This window comes from Bidens hawaiensis, unplaced genomic scaffold (genome assembly GCF_021521415.1).
Source record: "Bidens hawaiensis isolate Kalapana, Puna unplaced genomic scaffold, B.hawaiensis_p1.1 tig00069268_1, whole genome shotgun sequence".
Lineage (NCBI taxonomy): Eukaryota > Viridiplantae > Streptophyta > Magnoliopsida > Asterales > Asteraceae > Bidens > Bidens hawaiensis.
In genome coordinates this window covers 2,649-14,479 of record NW_027502226.1, presented here as the reverse complement: position 1 = coordinate 14,479, position 11,831 = coordinate 2,649, and the positions used below count along the sequence as shown (strand labels likewise).

The 11,831-nt window shown below is 36.0% G+C and overlaps 2 protein-coding genes and 1 pseudogene across 3 annotated transcripts; all 3 read left to right on the top strand.

Moving 5' to 3' along the window:
- Nucleotides 1–971: 971 nt before the first annotated feature.
- Nucleotides 972–3,524, top strand: LOC143605383 (putative protein phosphatase 2C 6). The gene is made up of 4 exons (XM_077081523.1): nt 972–1,920; nt 2,005–2,322; nt 2,683–2,788; nt 2,871–3,524. Exons 1-4 carry the CDS (start codon nt 1,372–1,374, stop codon nt 3,203–3,205), a joined length of 1,308 nt encoding a protein of 435 aa, XP_076937638.1. The 5' UTR covers nt 972–1,371; the 3' UTR covers nt 3,206–3,524.
- Nucleotides 3,525–5,073: 1,549 nt separating this feature from the next.
- Nucleotides 5,074–9,061, top strand: LOC143605384 (uncharacterized; annotated as a pseudogene). The gene is made up of 9 exons (XR_013148509.1): nt 5,074–5,356; nt 5,793–5,836; nt 5,945–6,320; nt 6,402–6,543; nt 6,627–7,068; nt 7,149–7,750; nt 7,839–7,931; nt 8,019–8,471; nt 8,548–9,061. The product of XR_013148509.1 is annotated as an uncharacterized LOC143605384 (transcript).
- A 900-nt stretch (nt 9,062–9,961) lies between these two features.
- On the top strand, nt 9,962–11,435 carry LOC143605385 (protein BIG GRAIN 1-like B). Its single transcript, XM_077081524.1, has one exon. The coding sequence runs from the start codon at nt 10,118–10,120 to the stop codon at nt 10,964–10,966; it is 849 nt and encodes a 282-aa protein (XP_076937639.1). The 5' UTR covers nt 9,962–10,117; the 3' UTR covers nt 10,967–11,435.
- Nucleotides 11,436–11,831: the final 396 nt, after the last annotated feature.

Here is an 11,831-nt window from a genome sequence, read left to right as displayed (position 1 = left end):
GTATTCGCCGTCGCCGCCCACCACCACCACTGGAACTACCACCACTCTTGCCATCACAGCTACAAGCACCACCACCGTTGTCGTCATTAACCTTTTATTTTGGTAAACTTTCTTTATTTTGAGGCATGAGTATTTTGTCATCTGTATTTAGGAAATTAAATTTTAACAAACCCAACTTGAACTATTGACCAAAATTAATCCTAACTCGTGAAATGTTTATAGACACTCATAAATTTTAACATATTTTCATTCATCAGTCTCATACTAACTAAAAATTAACTTCGTAGAAATTAATCTCCGCTCTTAAATTATTTATAGACCGTCCAAACTTTAAACGTATTTTTCTTCTCCAATCCTATATTAACCAAAAACTAATCTTGTTAGTTTTTTATATCACATGAACAATTTAGATGTCCAAAACGTGTCTCTCATGTAATCTCACAAAACTTAAAAAAAAATGTAATCAGCTCACAATTTAGGTAGTGGGATCCATAATGGGAGTTCGGTAAGTCTTCCAGGTTTGGCTGAGGAAGTCAAGGTGATAAGTTACCTTTGGATTAAAAATAGAGGGAAGAAGCGTTACTTAACTTGGGAAGATTGGTGTCGATTCAAGGTGTAATACTATTGTTGTATTTTGGTTTCTTTTTTTGTTGACGTTGTACACTCTTTTCTAGCTACTAGCTAGTGTTTAATACATGTTTTGTTAGTCGTTAAAAAAAAAAGCTAACTTAGGTGACATATGGAAAAGTAAATTTAAAAGTAAAACCACCACCAATACTTGATCAACAACAAAATGCACTGAATAATGTCGATAGATGCATCCATACCATACGTGTAGTCATCTAAACAATTCCCGAGGAAATTAAATCTCTCTCTCTCTCTCTCTCTCTTGAACCAATCGGCCATCAATTTCTTCTTTACAACATTTGCACTCATCGGTAAGCACCTCTGATCTTATTATTTTATTTCAGCTGAAACAACTCAAAAATTTCATCTTTTTTTAGGGTTTCTTATACCATTAGTTTCTCAAGAGTGATGAGAAGAAAACCCAAATTAAGTTGATTGGTTCACTCGGGTTGCCTCAGATCCATGGAACCCAGATTTCACGTGATCAATTTCTCAATAAAGTCTTCACCTTTTTAGGGTTTATGTTGTCATTATTTGGGCGTTTGGTGTTTATAACTGAAATTAGGATTTGGGGTTTTTGTTTTTTCAATCAAGAACCCTAATTTTGTCTATTAGATCTAGTAATTTGGCGTTCTTGATGGTTTATGATGCTTGAATTAGTGATCAAGATTAAGGGGTTCTTGTAAAATTTGGGGTTTTGTTGGTTTAGTTAGTGATAATTGTGATTAGAGAAGAAGGGGTTAAATGGAAGAGATGCTGCCTACGGTTTCCGTCACGATTAATCTTACCAACCCGGTTACCGAAAACTCTACACTTCACGGAAACTGTGACGAGTTAGCGGAAAATGGAGTTGTTGGTGATGAGATTATTATTCAAGAAAGTGATGCTGATGAAACTATGTCGGTTGGGGATGAACCGGTTGACATCAACAGTGAATTGTTGAAAGCATCTGTTATGGCTATTGAGGGTGTAGATAATGGTCAAATTGTTGCGAAAGTGATTAGTTTGGAAGCGACAACGAACGAGCATATGTTGAAGGCGTCTGTAATGGCGATTGCTGATAAGAATCATAGTAAAGTTATAGAGAGTGTTTTTCGGTTGGAATATTTACCGCTTTGGGGATGTAATTCGGTTTGTGGTAAAAGGCCAGAAATGGAAGATGCTCTTATTGCTGTTCCTCAGTTTATGAAAATACCTATTAAGATGTTTGTTGCAGATTATGTGGCGAATCCAAATTTGAGTGATTTAACCGCTCATTTTTTTGGTGTGTATGATGGACATGGAGGATCTCAGGTATATCTTGAAACCTTTTTAAGTTTATGTTAACAGATATTATTAATTTATCAAAACTTCATTGTTATTCATTTCTCGGTGTAGGTTGCTAACTACTGTTGGGATCGTGTCCATACTGCTTTACAAGAGGAGTTAAATGTCATGAAGCAAGAATTGGTCAAAGGGACGGTCAACGATAGTGTAGAAATCGGTTGGAAGAAAGCCTTCACTAATTGCTTCCAGAAGGTAGATGATGAACTCGGTGGGACCGCAACTTCTGAACCGGTGGCACCTGAAACTGTAGGGTCCACTGCTGTGGTGGCATTAATCTGTTCTTCACATATTGTTGTTGCAAATTGTGGTGATTCGCGAGCCGTGCTTTACCGTGGCAAAGAAGCCATTGCTTTGTCAAATGATCATAAAGTAAATACATTTCTTTCGTCACGATGTTTTTGCATTAACTGCCAATGTACTTATACTTTGTCGTTTTTTAGTCATTGTGCATTTTTCAATATATTTTATAGTCATTATAAATGGTTGTTTCCCGTTTAGGTCATTATACAGACTTCCAATAAATAATTTGTCCTGTTTGGGTCATCATTAAAATTCTTTTTTAATGATCTATATGAGACAAAAAGTCGCAGTTTAACGACTTAAAAGTGTAAAAGAGGTACAGTGATTAAAACGGGAAAAAAGTGAAGTTAATCCGTATCTTAAGCAGCAAAAAATAAAATAAAATAAAATAAAAATCTCTAACTTTTTGCTTGAATGTTAACTATTTAGCCGAATAGAGAAGATGAATATGCAAGAATTGAGGCAGCCGGAGGCAAGGTTATACAATGGAAAGAACACCGTGTTTTTGGTGTGCTTGCAATGTCACGATCTATTGGTGAGTCCAATACTTGTAGGGGTGTCAAAATTTAATATATTGCCTTTACGGTTATATTAACTCGTTTTGGTGTGTTTCTCAGGTGATAAGTATTTGAAACCATGGATACTACCGGAACCAGAAATCACATTCACGCCTAGAGTCCGAGAAGACGAAGTTCTTATATTAGCAAGCGACGGGTTATGGGATGTAATGTCAAATGAAGAAGCATGCGACGTTGCAAGAAAAAAGATATTAATCTGGCATAAAAAGAATGGCGGGAATGTAGTCGAACGAGATCATAACGGGGTGGATCCTGCAGCACAAACAGCAGCCGATTACCTCTCAGCGTTAGCTCTACAAAAAGGAAGCAATGATAATATATCGGTTATTGTGGTGGATCTTAAAGCTCAGAGAAGGTTCAAAACAAAATCTTGATTTTGTTTGTTGGTTGGTGTTTAATGATGGATGATATAGTTTTTATAGAAGACAGATGAATCTTTTGGTTTTCTCATTGTTAGTCCATTCGTTTTTCATATGGGCTCTGAATATGTGTAATGAGAATACTATTATAATATACCTTGTGGAGCATTGATATATACTATTATCTTTAACTTTTGTTGTGGTCTGTACTCTGTGGAGTGAAGTTGTAACTTGTTCTGTAGCTGAAAAGGCAAGAAATAAGCCAACATGCAGACTTTAGAATTGTTTTAGCTCATTATAATTGTTTTGACTCGTTCCGTTTGTGCAATATAAAACGCTCGATTTATGGTTTAATACTGTATGTTGTATCAACCATCTTCTCTTCATCCATAACTTTTGCTTTCTACAGCTGTGTTACTTGGATTTTTGTAATGGTTAAGAATATGGTATATTAGTGTGTTTGCAGTTCAATTTCATCATATGTTTGATATCTTCCTTAGTGGACTATGTCATCAAAACCTTAAAAGGATTTGCATATTGCAAGACATTATGATGAAGTAATGTTGTGTTTATATTCCTAAAAATAATGATTACCAAATATAAGTAATTACCCTTAGTGGTGATTATTGTTGATGATAAAGATTTGGGGATGTTTCACAAAACAATAAAAGTCATTTATGTAATTAATTTCACGGGAACGATAAAAAAGTAATCAAATGAATTTTAGCTCAAGATATGACCTTGATATACAGAGCATGCTTCTTTTGTTAAAAGAGATCACACACACACACACACACTGACACACAGACAAAAAAAAACCATCATTTAGATTCTTGGATTAACAAGATGAAGCAAAGTTCAGTTTCAACTTCAATCACATTACTGACTTAATTATACAGAAACTGAGGTCCAGTAAACAAAATACACATGCAACAAAAGTTCTAAAAACATCAGTAACCACCACTTTCGAGTTTCGACCACATAAGTTAGAAAACATCGTACACATGGCAATCACTTTCGAGACATGAAAACTCATTTCTTTCCATGTTTAGCAGTAGAGTGAGGGAATAAATGGCAGCGTATATCTATGAAAATATGATACTACATAATGGATTTTGCAAATCAAAATTCGTCAGATCTTGTAGTTATAAAGGCTAAATCTAGCGCAAACGCACTGAAAACCGTATCAAACATTGAAACGAGACATCTTAATAATGCGTTGGACAAGTCATAGGTATAAAATCTTGCAAGAAACAAGATAACCGAAAACACATGAAACATGGAGATGTAATTAAGATATGAACAAGAGTACAAGACAAAAAACACGCAAGACATTCTCAATATGAGACGAGAGTTCGGGGTGGGGGCGTCATTCTGATGACATTGTTTGGAATGAATGATGCCTTCGCTACATACGTGGTTGTCTTTTTTCCGACGTGGAGCCTCTTTAACGCCTCACGACGTTTTCCATTACATTTGCCCTTGGTGGTGGGTTTAAAAAACCTCTTTTTATGTGTCACGTTATTACCTCATACATGATAGGATTTTCTCATTTATGTGTGCAATGTTTTCATATTAATTTTAAAAACTAGAAACAACTTAATCTTTTCTTTCCATAAAAAGATGATGCTCGCTTCGCCGGTAGAGGAAATCAAGACATTGGGGTTTCTGCGGGATTAATCTTCTAAACATTGTCGTTTTAACTTTTAATACAATTAGTCGTTTTAAAAAACAAAAACAAAAACAAAATATTGAATTGAAGAAGTGGGCGCTAATTTGGGGGAGAATTTCATCTCAATCCCAAAACCCCTAATTAGAAAAAATTAAAATAACCAAAACCCTTATTCGTTCGTTCGTTCGTTCGTTCGTCAAACTCTAACCTCTGCCGTTCTCTCTGTTTTTTCGTATAATAAACAAAATTTGATTCTTTCTTTCAACCCTCTTTAGATAATCAATCAAGACTGCATTTACTTCTTTCAATTTCAATTTCAATTTGAAAAATGGTTTCGCGAATCGAAGGGACGCATAATTTGTCAGCGGGTGTTCGCAAAACGATTCAATCGATCAAAGAAATCGTGGGAAATCATTCCGATGCTGATATTTACACAACCCTTAAAGAGTCCAACATGGATCCTAATGAGACTGCTCAGAAATTGTTGTTTCAAGGTTCAAATTTCAAGAAAATTACTTTACTTTAGGTCTTTTATCATTAGGGTTTTTTGTTTTATTTCAAATCTTGAATTTTTAGGGGGAAATGAATGCCATTTGTTTCTGTTACTATTCTTTTTTTATAATTTGTTTTTCTTTTAGATAATGCAAATGTGGCACCTAGTAAACTCTAGTTTAGGTTTTGTTATAAATTAGTGAACATTTTGTGAATTAAGTATTTGTTGTTAATAGTTTTATGACTTGAATTTGAATGTTTATCCTATAATATGCTTTATGCCTTTATCTAAATCAAGAACTGATTTGGTTTCATTATTTCATATTGTTGGATGATGTTTTATGCACATTATTTTAAGGAACGTTTAGCTATGCTATCGTGAGTTTTGATTTGTGCAACTACTTATTATTGTTCTATTTATTTGTTTGTTGTTATCAGATCCGTTTCATGAAGTTAAGAGGAAAAGAGACAAAAAGAAGGAGGTTTGTTATCATAACATTTTCATAGCTATATATATTCACGCTTATTTTCTGTATCATAGAAATGCCGATATATGCAGCATATTTTTATTTTGTTATAACTGATTTCAGGTTACATCATTCAAGGATTCTGTACCTATCAAGCCTAGAAAACCTACTGAACATATGGTTCAAGGAGTGAAGGCTAACGCACATACAGACTGTAGCTCTATTCAAAGAGAAGGAATGAAGGGTAACACTCATACAGATCATAGCTCTTTTCATAGGGAAGGAATGAAGAGTGACACTAACACAGACCGTAGCTTTTTTCAAAGGGAAGGAATGAATGCTAACACGCATACAGACCGTAGCTCTTTTCAAGGGGAAGGAATGAAGACTAACATACATACAGACCGTAGCTCTTTTCAAAGGGAAGGAATGAAGACTAACATACATACAGATCGTAGCTCTTTTCAAAGGGCAGGATTTGTTAGAAATCATGTATCTGGTAATGTAGCCTTTTGAATTTGTTTTACTTTCTGAGTTAAAAAATTCTTGCTTCATGTATTTATGGTTGGGATTTTACTAGATGCAGTAAGAAGTAGACAGTTTCGTGCCATGAGAGACAACAGGTTTAATCAAAATGGCAACAGAAGTATAAAGCCTCCTGCTAAAAGCTCGGTACATGTGACCACTAAAGAGCCACTAACTTCAACTACTTCTGAAAAGAGGTAATCATATATACTTTTCGCGGATAATTTAACTTAATACTTTTAAAAAGTTCATAATATCATATTTACATGGTCATGCACAGTTCTGCTGAGGCTTCTGAAACACTAAAATCACCTGTGAATGTGTCGAATGATTCAAACTTGCAACAGGTAAAGAGTGTTAGTTTGGGTGGCAGGAGGACTCAGGTCTCAAATGTTGCTCCACCTGTACAGGTGGCAACAAAACCACATGATTCGGTTACCTCACCTAACAGTTCAGTAATAGGAGTCTATTCTTCTTCTTCTGACCCGGTTCATATACCATCTCTAGCATCCAGACCACCTGCGAAAGTTGGAGCCATAAAACGTGAAGTTGGGCCCGTTGGTGTTCGTCGTCATGCTCGGTCAGAAAATTCTGCCAAGCTGGCGTCCAAACAGGCCACTTCTGTATCAAACACTAAAGATCAGCCTTCTCAATCCAATGTGGCAGAGTCAGTCCCTAGTGTATCTTCTGGCCGCATCAACAACTCGTGACTCGTCAAAAAGGTATGAAGTTATGTTTTTTTTTTCTGAATGCATGTATCTTATGGTGATGTGACATTGAGCTAACTTGTTTCAAAATGTAGTTCTTCGTGCAAATAAGGAGTGGAAACCGAAGTCAAGTCAGAAACCAAGTGTTACTGAAGTTGGTGTTATCGGAACACCTAAAAAGTCAACACCTCCTGCTAAAAAATCAAAGGATTTGGCTAAAGAAGCGTCTCAATTGCAAAGTAAAGTACAAACTCACAAGAATCAAAATGTGATAATTGCAGCACACATTCGGGTCTCTGAGGTTGATCGTTGTCGGTTGACTTTTGGCAGCTTGGGAATTGAGTCAGATGTTTCTCAGAGTTCTGGATTTGAAGAAGCTAGACGTGTTGAACAATCACATGTTGAACCCTTGGCAAGGTTGCATGACAGTTCATCAGTTAGCCCCCCAGAATCTTCTATCGATGAACCTTCTGGAAGCAAACAAGCTGAGTCTGTAGATGACCGGGTCCATGGTTCTGGTTCAGTTTCACCCGATTCAGTGACAGAATCTGAACCACAACCGACAGATAGACTCGAGTCTTCAAGTCCACAAAACATGGACAACTACACCGTTGGTTTGGATCGACACAGCAGCCCATCTTATGCTCCTTCAGAAACACATCAGCAACAAGGTCTTTCGGAAGTACCAAGTTGTTCGGTTAGTTTTTTAATCATTATTGCTTCATTTTATTTGTTATTTTGTTTAAACAATCTGATTTTTGTTGTGTTGTCTGATATTATAGCAGGCATATGATCCTCAGGCTGGATATGATATATCATATTTCAGACCAGCCACGGATGAATCACTCAGGAGTCAGGTGCTACAAATCCCTCAGGAGGTCAATAAACCATTTAGTTTTTTAAATCCATTAAATTTAACACATATAACAAATGACTGATATTATGCACGGTGTGTTTTGTTACAGGGGTTCAGTGCACATGCGGGTAGTATCCCTGCAACCACAATACCAATGGTACAACAACAACAAGCTTCAGTGGCTCAAATGTATCCACAAGTTCATCTTCCTCATTACGCTAACCTTATGCTGTATCGCCAGTTTATATCTCCCGTGTATTTTCCACCAATGGTTATGCCGGGATACTCTAACAACCCCACATATTCCCCACATCCGTCTACTGGCAGTAGCTACCTGGTCATGCCTGGTGCCAACTCAGCACATGTAACTGCCAATGGGCTGAAGTATGCAATTCCACAGTACAAGTCTGTCCAGGCTGCCACTCCTACTGGCTTTGGTAACTTTACAAGTCCTACTGGATATGCATTAAATACCCCTGGAATTGTTGGAAGTGGATCGGGGCTAGAAGATTCCTCTCGTATTAAGTATAAAGACGGGAATGTTTACGTTCCAAATCCTCAGGTAAATTTTAAAATATACGTGTTTTATCTATATAAACCGTTTCGTTCTGTTATTAAACTCATTATACAATGCACAGGGAGAAACATCTGAACATTGGATGAGTCCAAGGGACATCTCAAGTATGCAATCAGCATCATACTACAACATGGCGGGCCAGTCACCTCACGCCACCTATCTACCTTCACACGCGGGCCATGCTTCATTCAATGCTGCTGCTGCAGCAGCACAATCTTCTCATATGCAGTTTCCAGGTTTGTACCACCACCCTCCACAACCTTCAGCTCTTGCAAATCCGCACCATATGGGTCCCGCCATAGGCGGGAATGTTGGGGTTGGAGTGGCGACGGGAGCCCAAGTTGGTGGCTATCAACAGCAGTCTCAGTTGAATCAGATGAGTTGGTCAGGAGACTTTTGATATGAGTTTTCGTGTATGGTGGGGGGTTATAGAAGCGGTTTTATGTTTTCTTTTATTCATAGTGAATTTACAAGTTTCCCCTATCAATGCATACTTTTATTGTTCAAGAAGTTAGATGTTGAATTTCATGCTCATTTTTGTTGCAATTTATTCAAAGCAATAAGTCAAAGACAAATTAATAGTCTTTGTAGTGTTCAAGTATAACAAATTGATTAACCCAAAATAATATTAACAAAACATAAGTTAAGTCTTATAATGTTCCTCATACATGTGTATTACTACATGCTTTATCTAATCAGTTTAATTTCAAATTTTAAATATAAATAAAAAAGAATCCATTATAATAGTTGAGTACAATTTGGAGGTGTACGGAAAGAGACAAGTGAACATTACAACTCTTGACTAGTTCTGGGTTGTGTGTCCTCAAAGGCTGTAATTCCTTTATTATGCACAACCATTATTTTAGGTTTATAGTAGTTACATTTAGTTTCAAACCAAAAGCACAAAGTTTGGTCTACATTTATGAATCACAGTCATAATATTTCTTGGTTTACTTCGATTTCAACAGCATTAACATAACAATTTGAGACGCCAAATTGTAAGAAATTGAGAGATGTTGAATCATGTACAATAAACTACTCGTGTATCGTCATATTGTTTTGTTTAGCTGAGAGATACTAAGCCACACAAATATACAATGGGAAAAGTGAATATGGTGCTGTCACACGCCTAAGCTTACACGCAAAACGCTTCAATACTACGTCGTTTTGATTAAAAATCCTAAAAATGGTAAACTACGTAGTTTTGAATCGTTTTGCGTGTAAGCTTAGGCATGTGATGACATGTTTTGTGCGCAATAATTATAAAAAAAGAGAATATTATGTGAGCTCTTACCAACCAAAAGGACGGATATTATTGTTATGATACTTAGGAATTAGGATTAATCAGGTTGTTATGCAATGCACATCTGAACTCCTTCAGTTCAACAATTTATGTCATGTCTCAAATAGTTTGTATATTAAAATAACCATGTTATTATAAAGGGGGAGATAAATTGTACGTTATAGTTCCCTCCTTATGCTACACTTTAATTAACTTTGGTTGTACACGTCACCACTTCTCATAAAAAGCGTGTTCTGTCACTCATATTGTGTCCATTACACCACCTCTATTTCACTCCACATCAAACTTGAATCTTGTTGCAAATGTGATCTCCATTCATTGCTGCATAATGGATAGGCGAGAATCCCCGTCATTCTCATCGACTTTGCTTGATGTCATCTCTCGATCCATTGACGAAAGAGATGATCAGAAATCGTCGTCGAAAGCTGAAATAATATACGGATTTCCATTTCCATCAAGGCCTAGACCTATTCGTACCAATATTAGTTATGATGATGATGAATGTAACACATTCGAGACGAATACAAGTATGTATGCTAAGTCTGAAGATGTGCAACATTATGAAGGTAAGTTTGTTAAGACGAAATCGAAAGCTATGAAGATCTATAGCTACCTCAAGAAAGGAAAACAGCCGGTTTCACCAGGAGGTCGGTTAGCATCGTTTTTGTTTTCGCTTTTCAGTACGAGGAACATGAAGAAATCGAAGATTCCTTCGGCCTGTAGTGGAGGTCAAGATGAGGCAATGGTTCATGCAAGTAGGAAATCCAAATCAGCGTCTTCGTTTTCACGAACGTGTTTAAGCAAAACTACGTCGTCGTCTAGGGGAAAGTTGAACACCGATGTGAAAAGGTCGGTGAGGTTTTATCCGGCTAGCGGATCTGATTCACATGTAGTGAAGCTCGATGGGAATTTGGTCGACGAAGAGGTTAAAAGGCGTGTGAATATAGTGAAGAGTTATGAGAGAAAGGTTGAATACGTGTTTGATTCGATTAAAAATAATGTTACTAACAATGATGATGATAATGATAATGATGATGCGAGCTATGCAAGCTCGGATCTGTTTGAACTGGACCATGTTTCTTTTGGCATTGGGACGGATCGGTGTATGCAGGAGTTACCATTGTATGAAACAACTAGTGTTGATGTCAATAGAGCTATTGCTAATGGTCTTGTGTGACAATTTGTTGAAAATAGTTATAAAATGAAACCTTTAACTTTGGGAAAGGTTTTGTTGTTCATATTATCATGCAAGAGTTTATTTGTAAGATTAAGTTTATTTGTTCTTGGCCGTTCAAATTGAAAGTTTAATTATGGATTAATATAATTGGGAATTTTGAACTTAAAGGAAATTAATGATGATTAGAAGGAAGAGGAATATGTAGGGGTAGACATTTGCTTATAGTACCACTTTTCATGATGAATCACACCATTTGTTAACTTTTGATAAAGCCAACTAACTAATTATCAGATCTTTATGATTAATAGATATATCAAAATGTATCAGATATAATTTTGTTGCATTAAACCATTGCTCTTTATATAGGGACATTCTGGTAAAAAAATTAAAATTTTCTAATAAAATATGTCATGTGGGCGTTGATGTGCCTATGGACTATGGTGATGGGTACTTGTGTCAAGTTATGCATGCAAAATACATACAAAATATATGGTCTATTCCTTATGGTTTACCGTTTGTAAATGTGTTAATTTATTATATAATCGTGTTGTTATAATGGTAAAATATCACACGGTAAACAACATAGTATTCAAAGACTGCATTACACTTTTTTTTTCTTTTCATATCATGCTAAGGTATTTGTGTGTTGTAAGTATTTTCATAATTGTGTTCAAGTTATAAACTTATAATATTATATATGTTGTTAAAAAAAAGGTTTATTATTTTTGTAAAAAAAAAAGAGAAAAGTGAAAAAAGAGGTCCCTTTACCAACTTTGAGAGATTGTGTGTTTTACCTACGTTTTGAATTAAACAAATAAGTGAATAACCCGGTTTTGCTTTTCTTGTTTAAGTTCTGGTAGGAAAC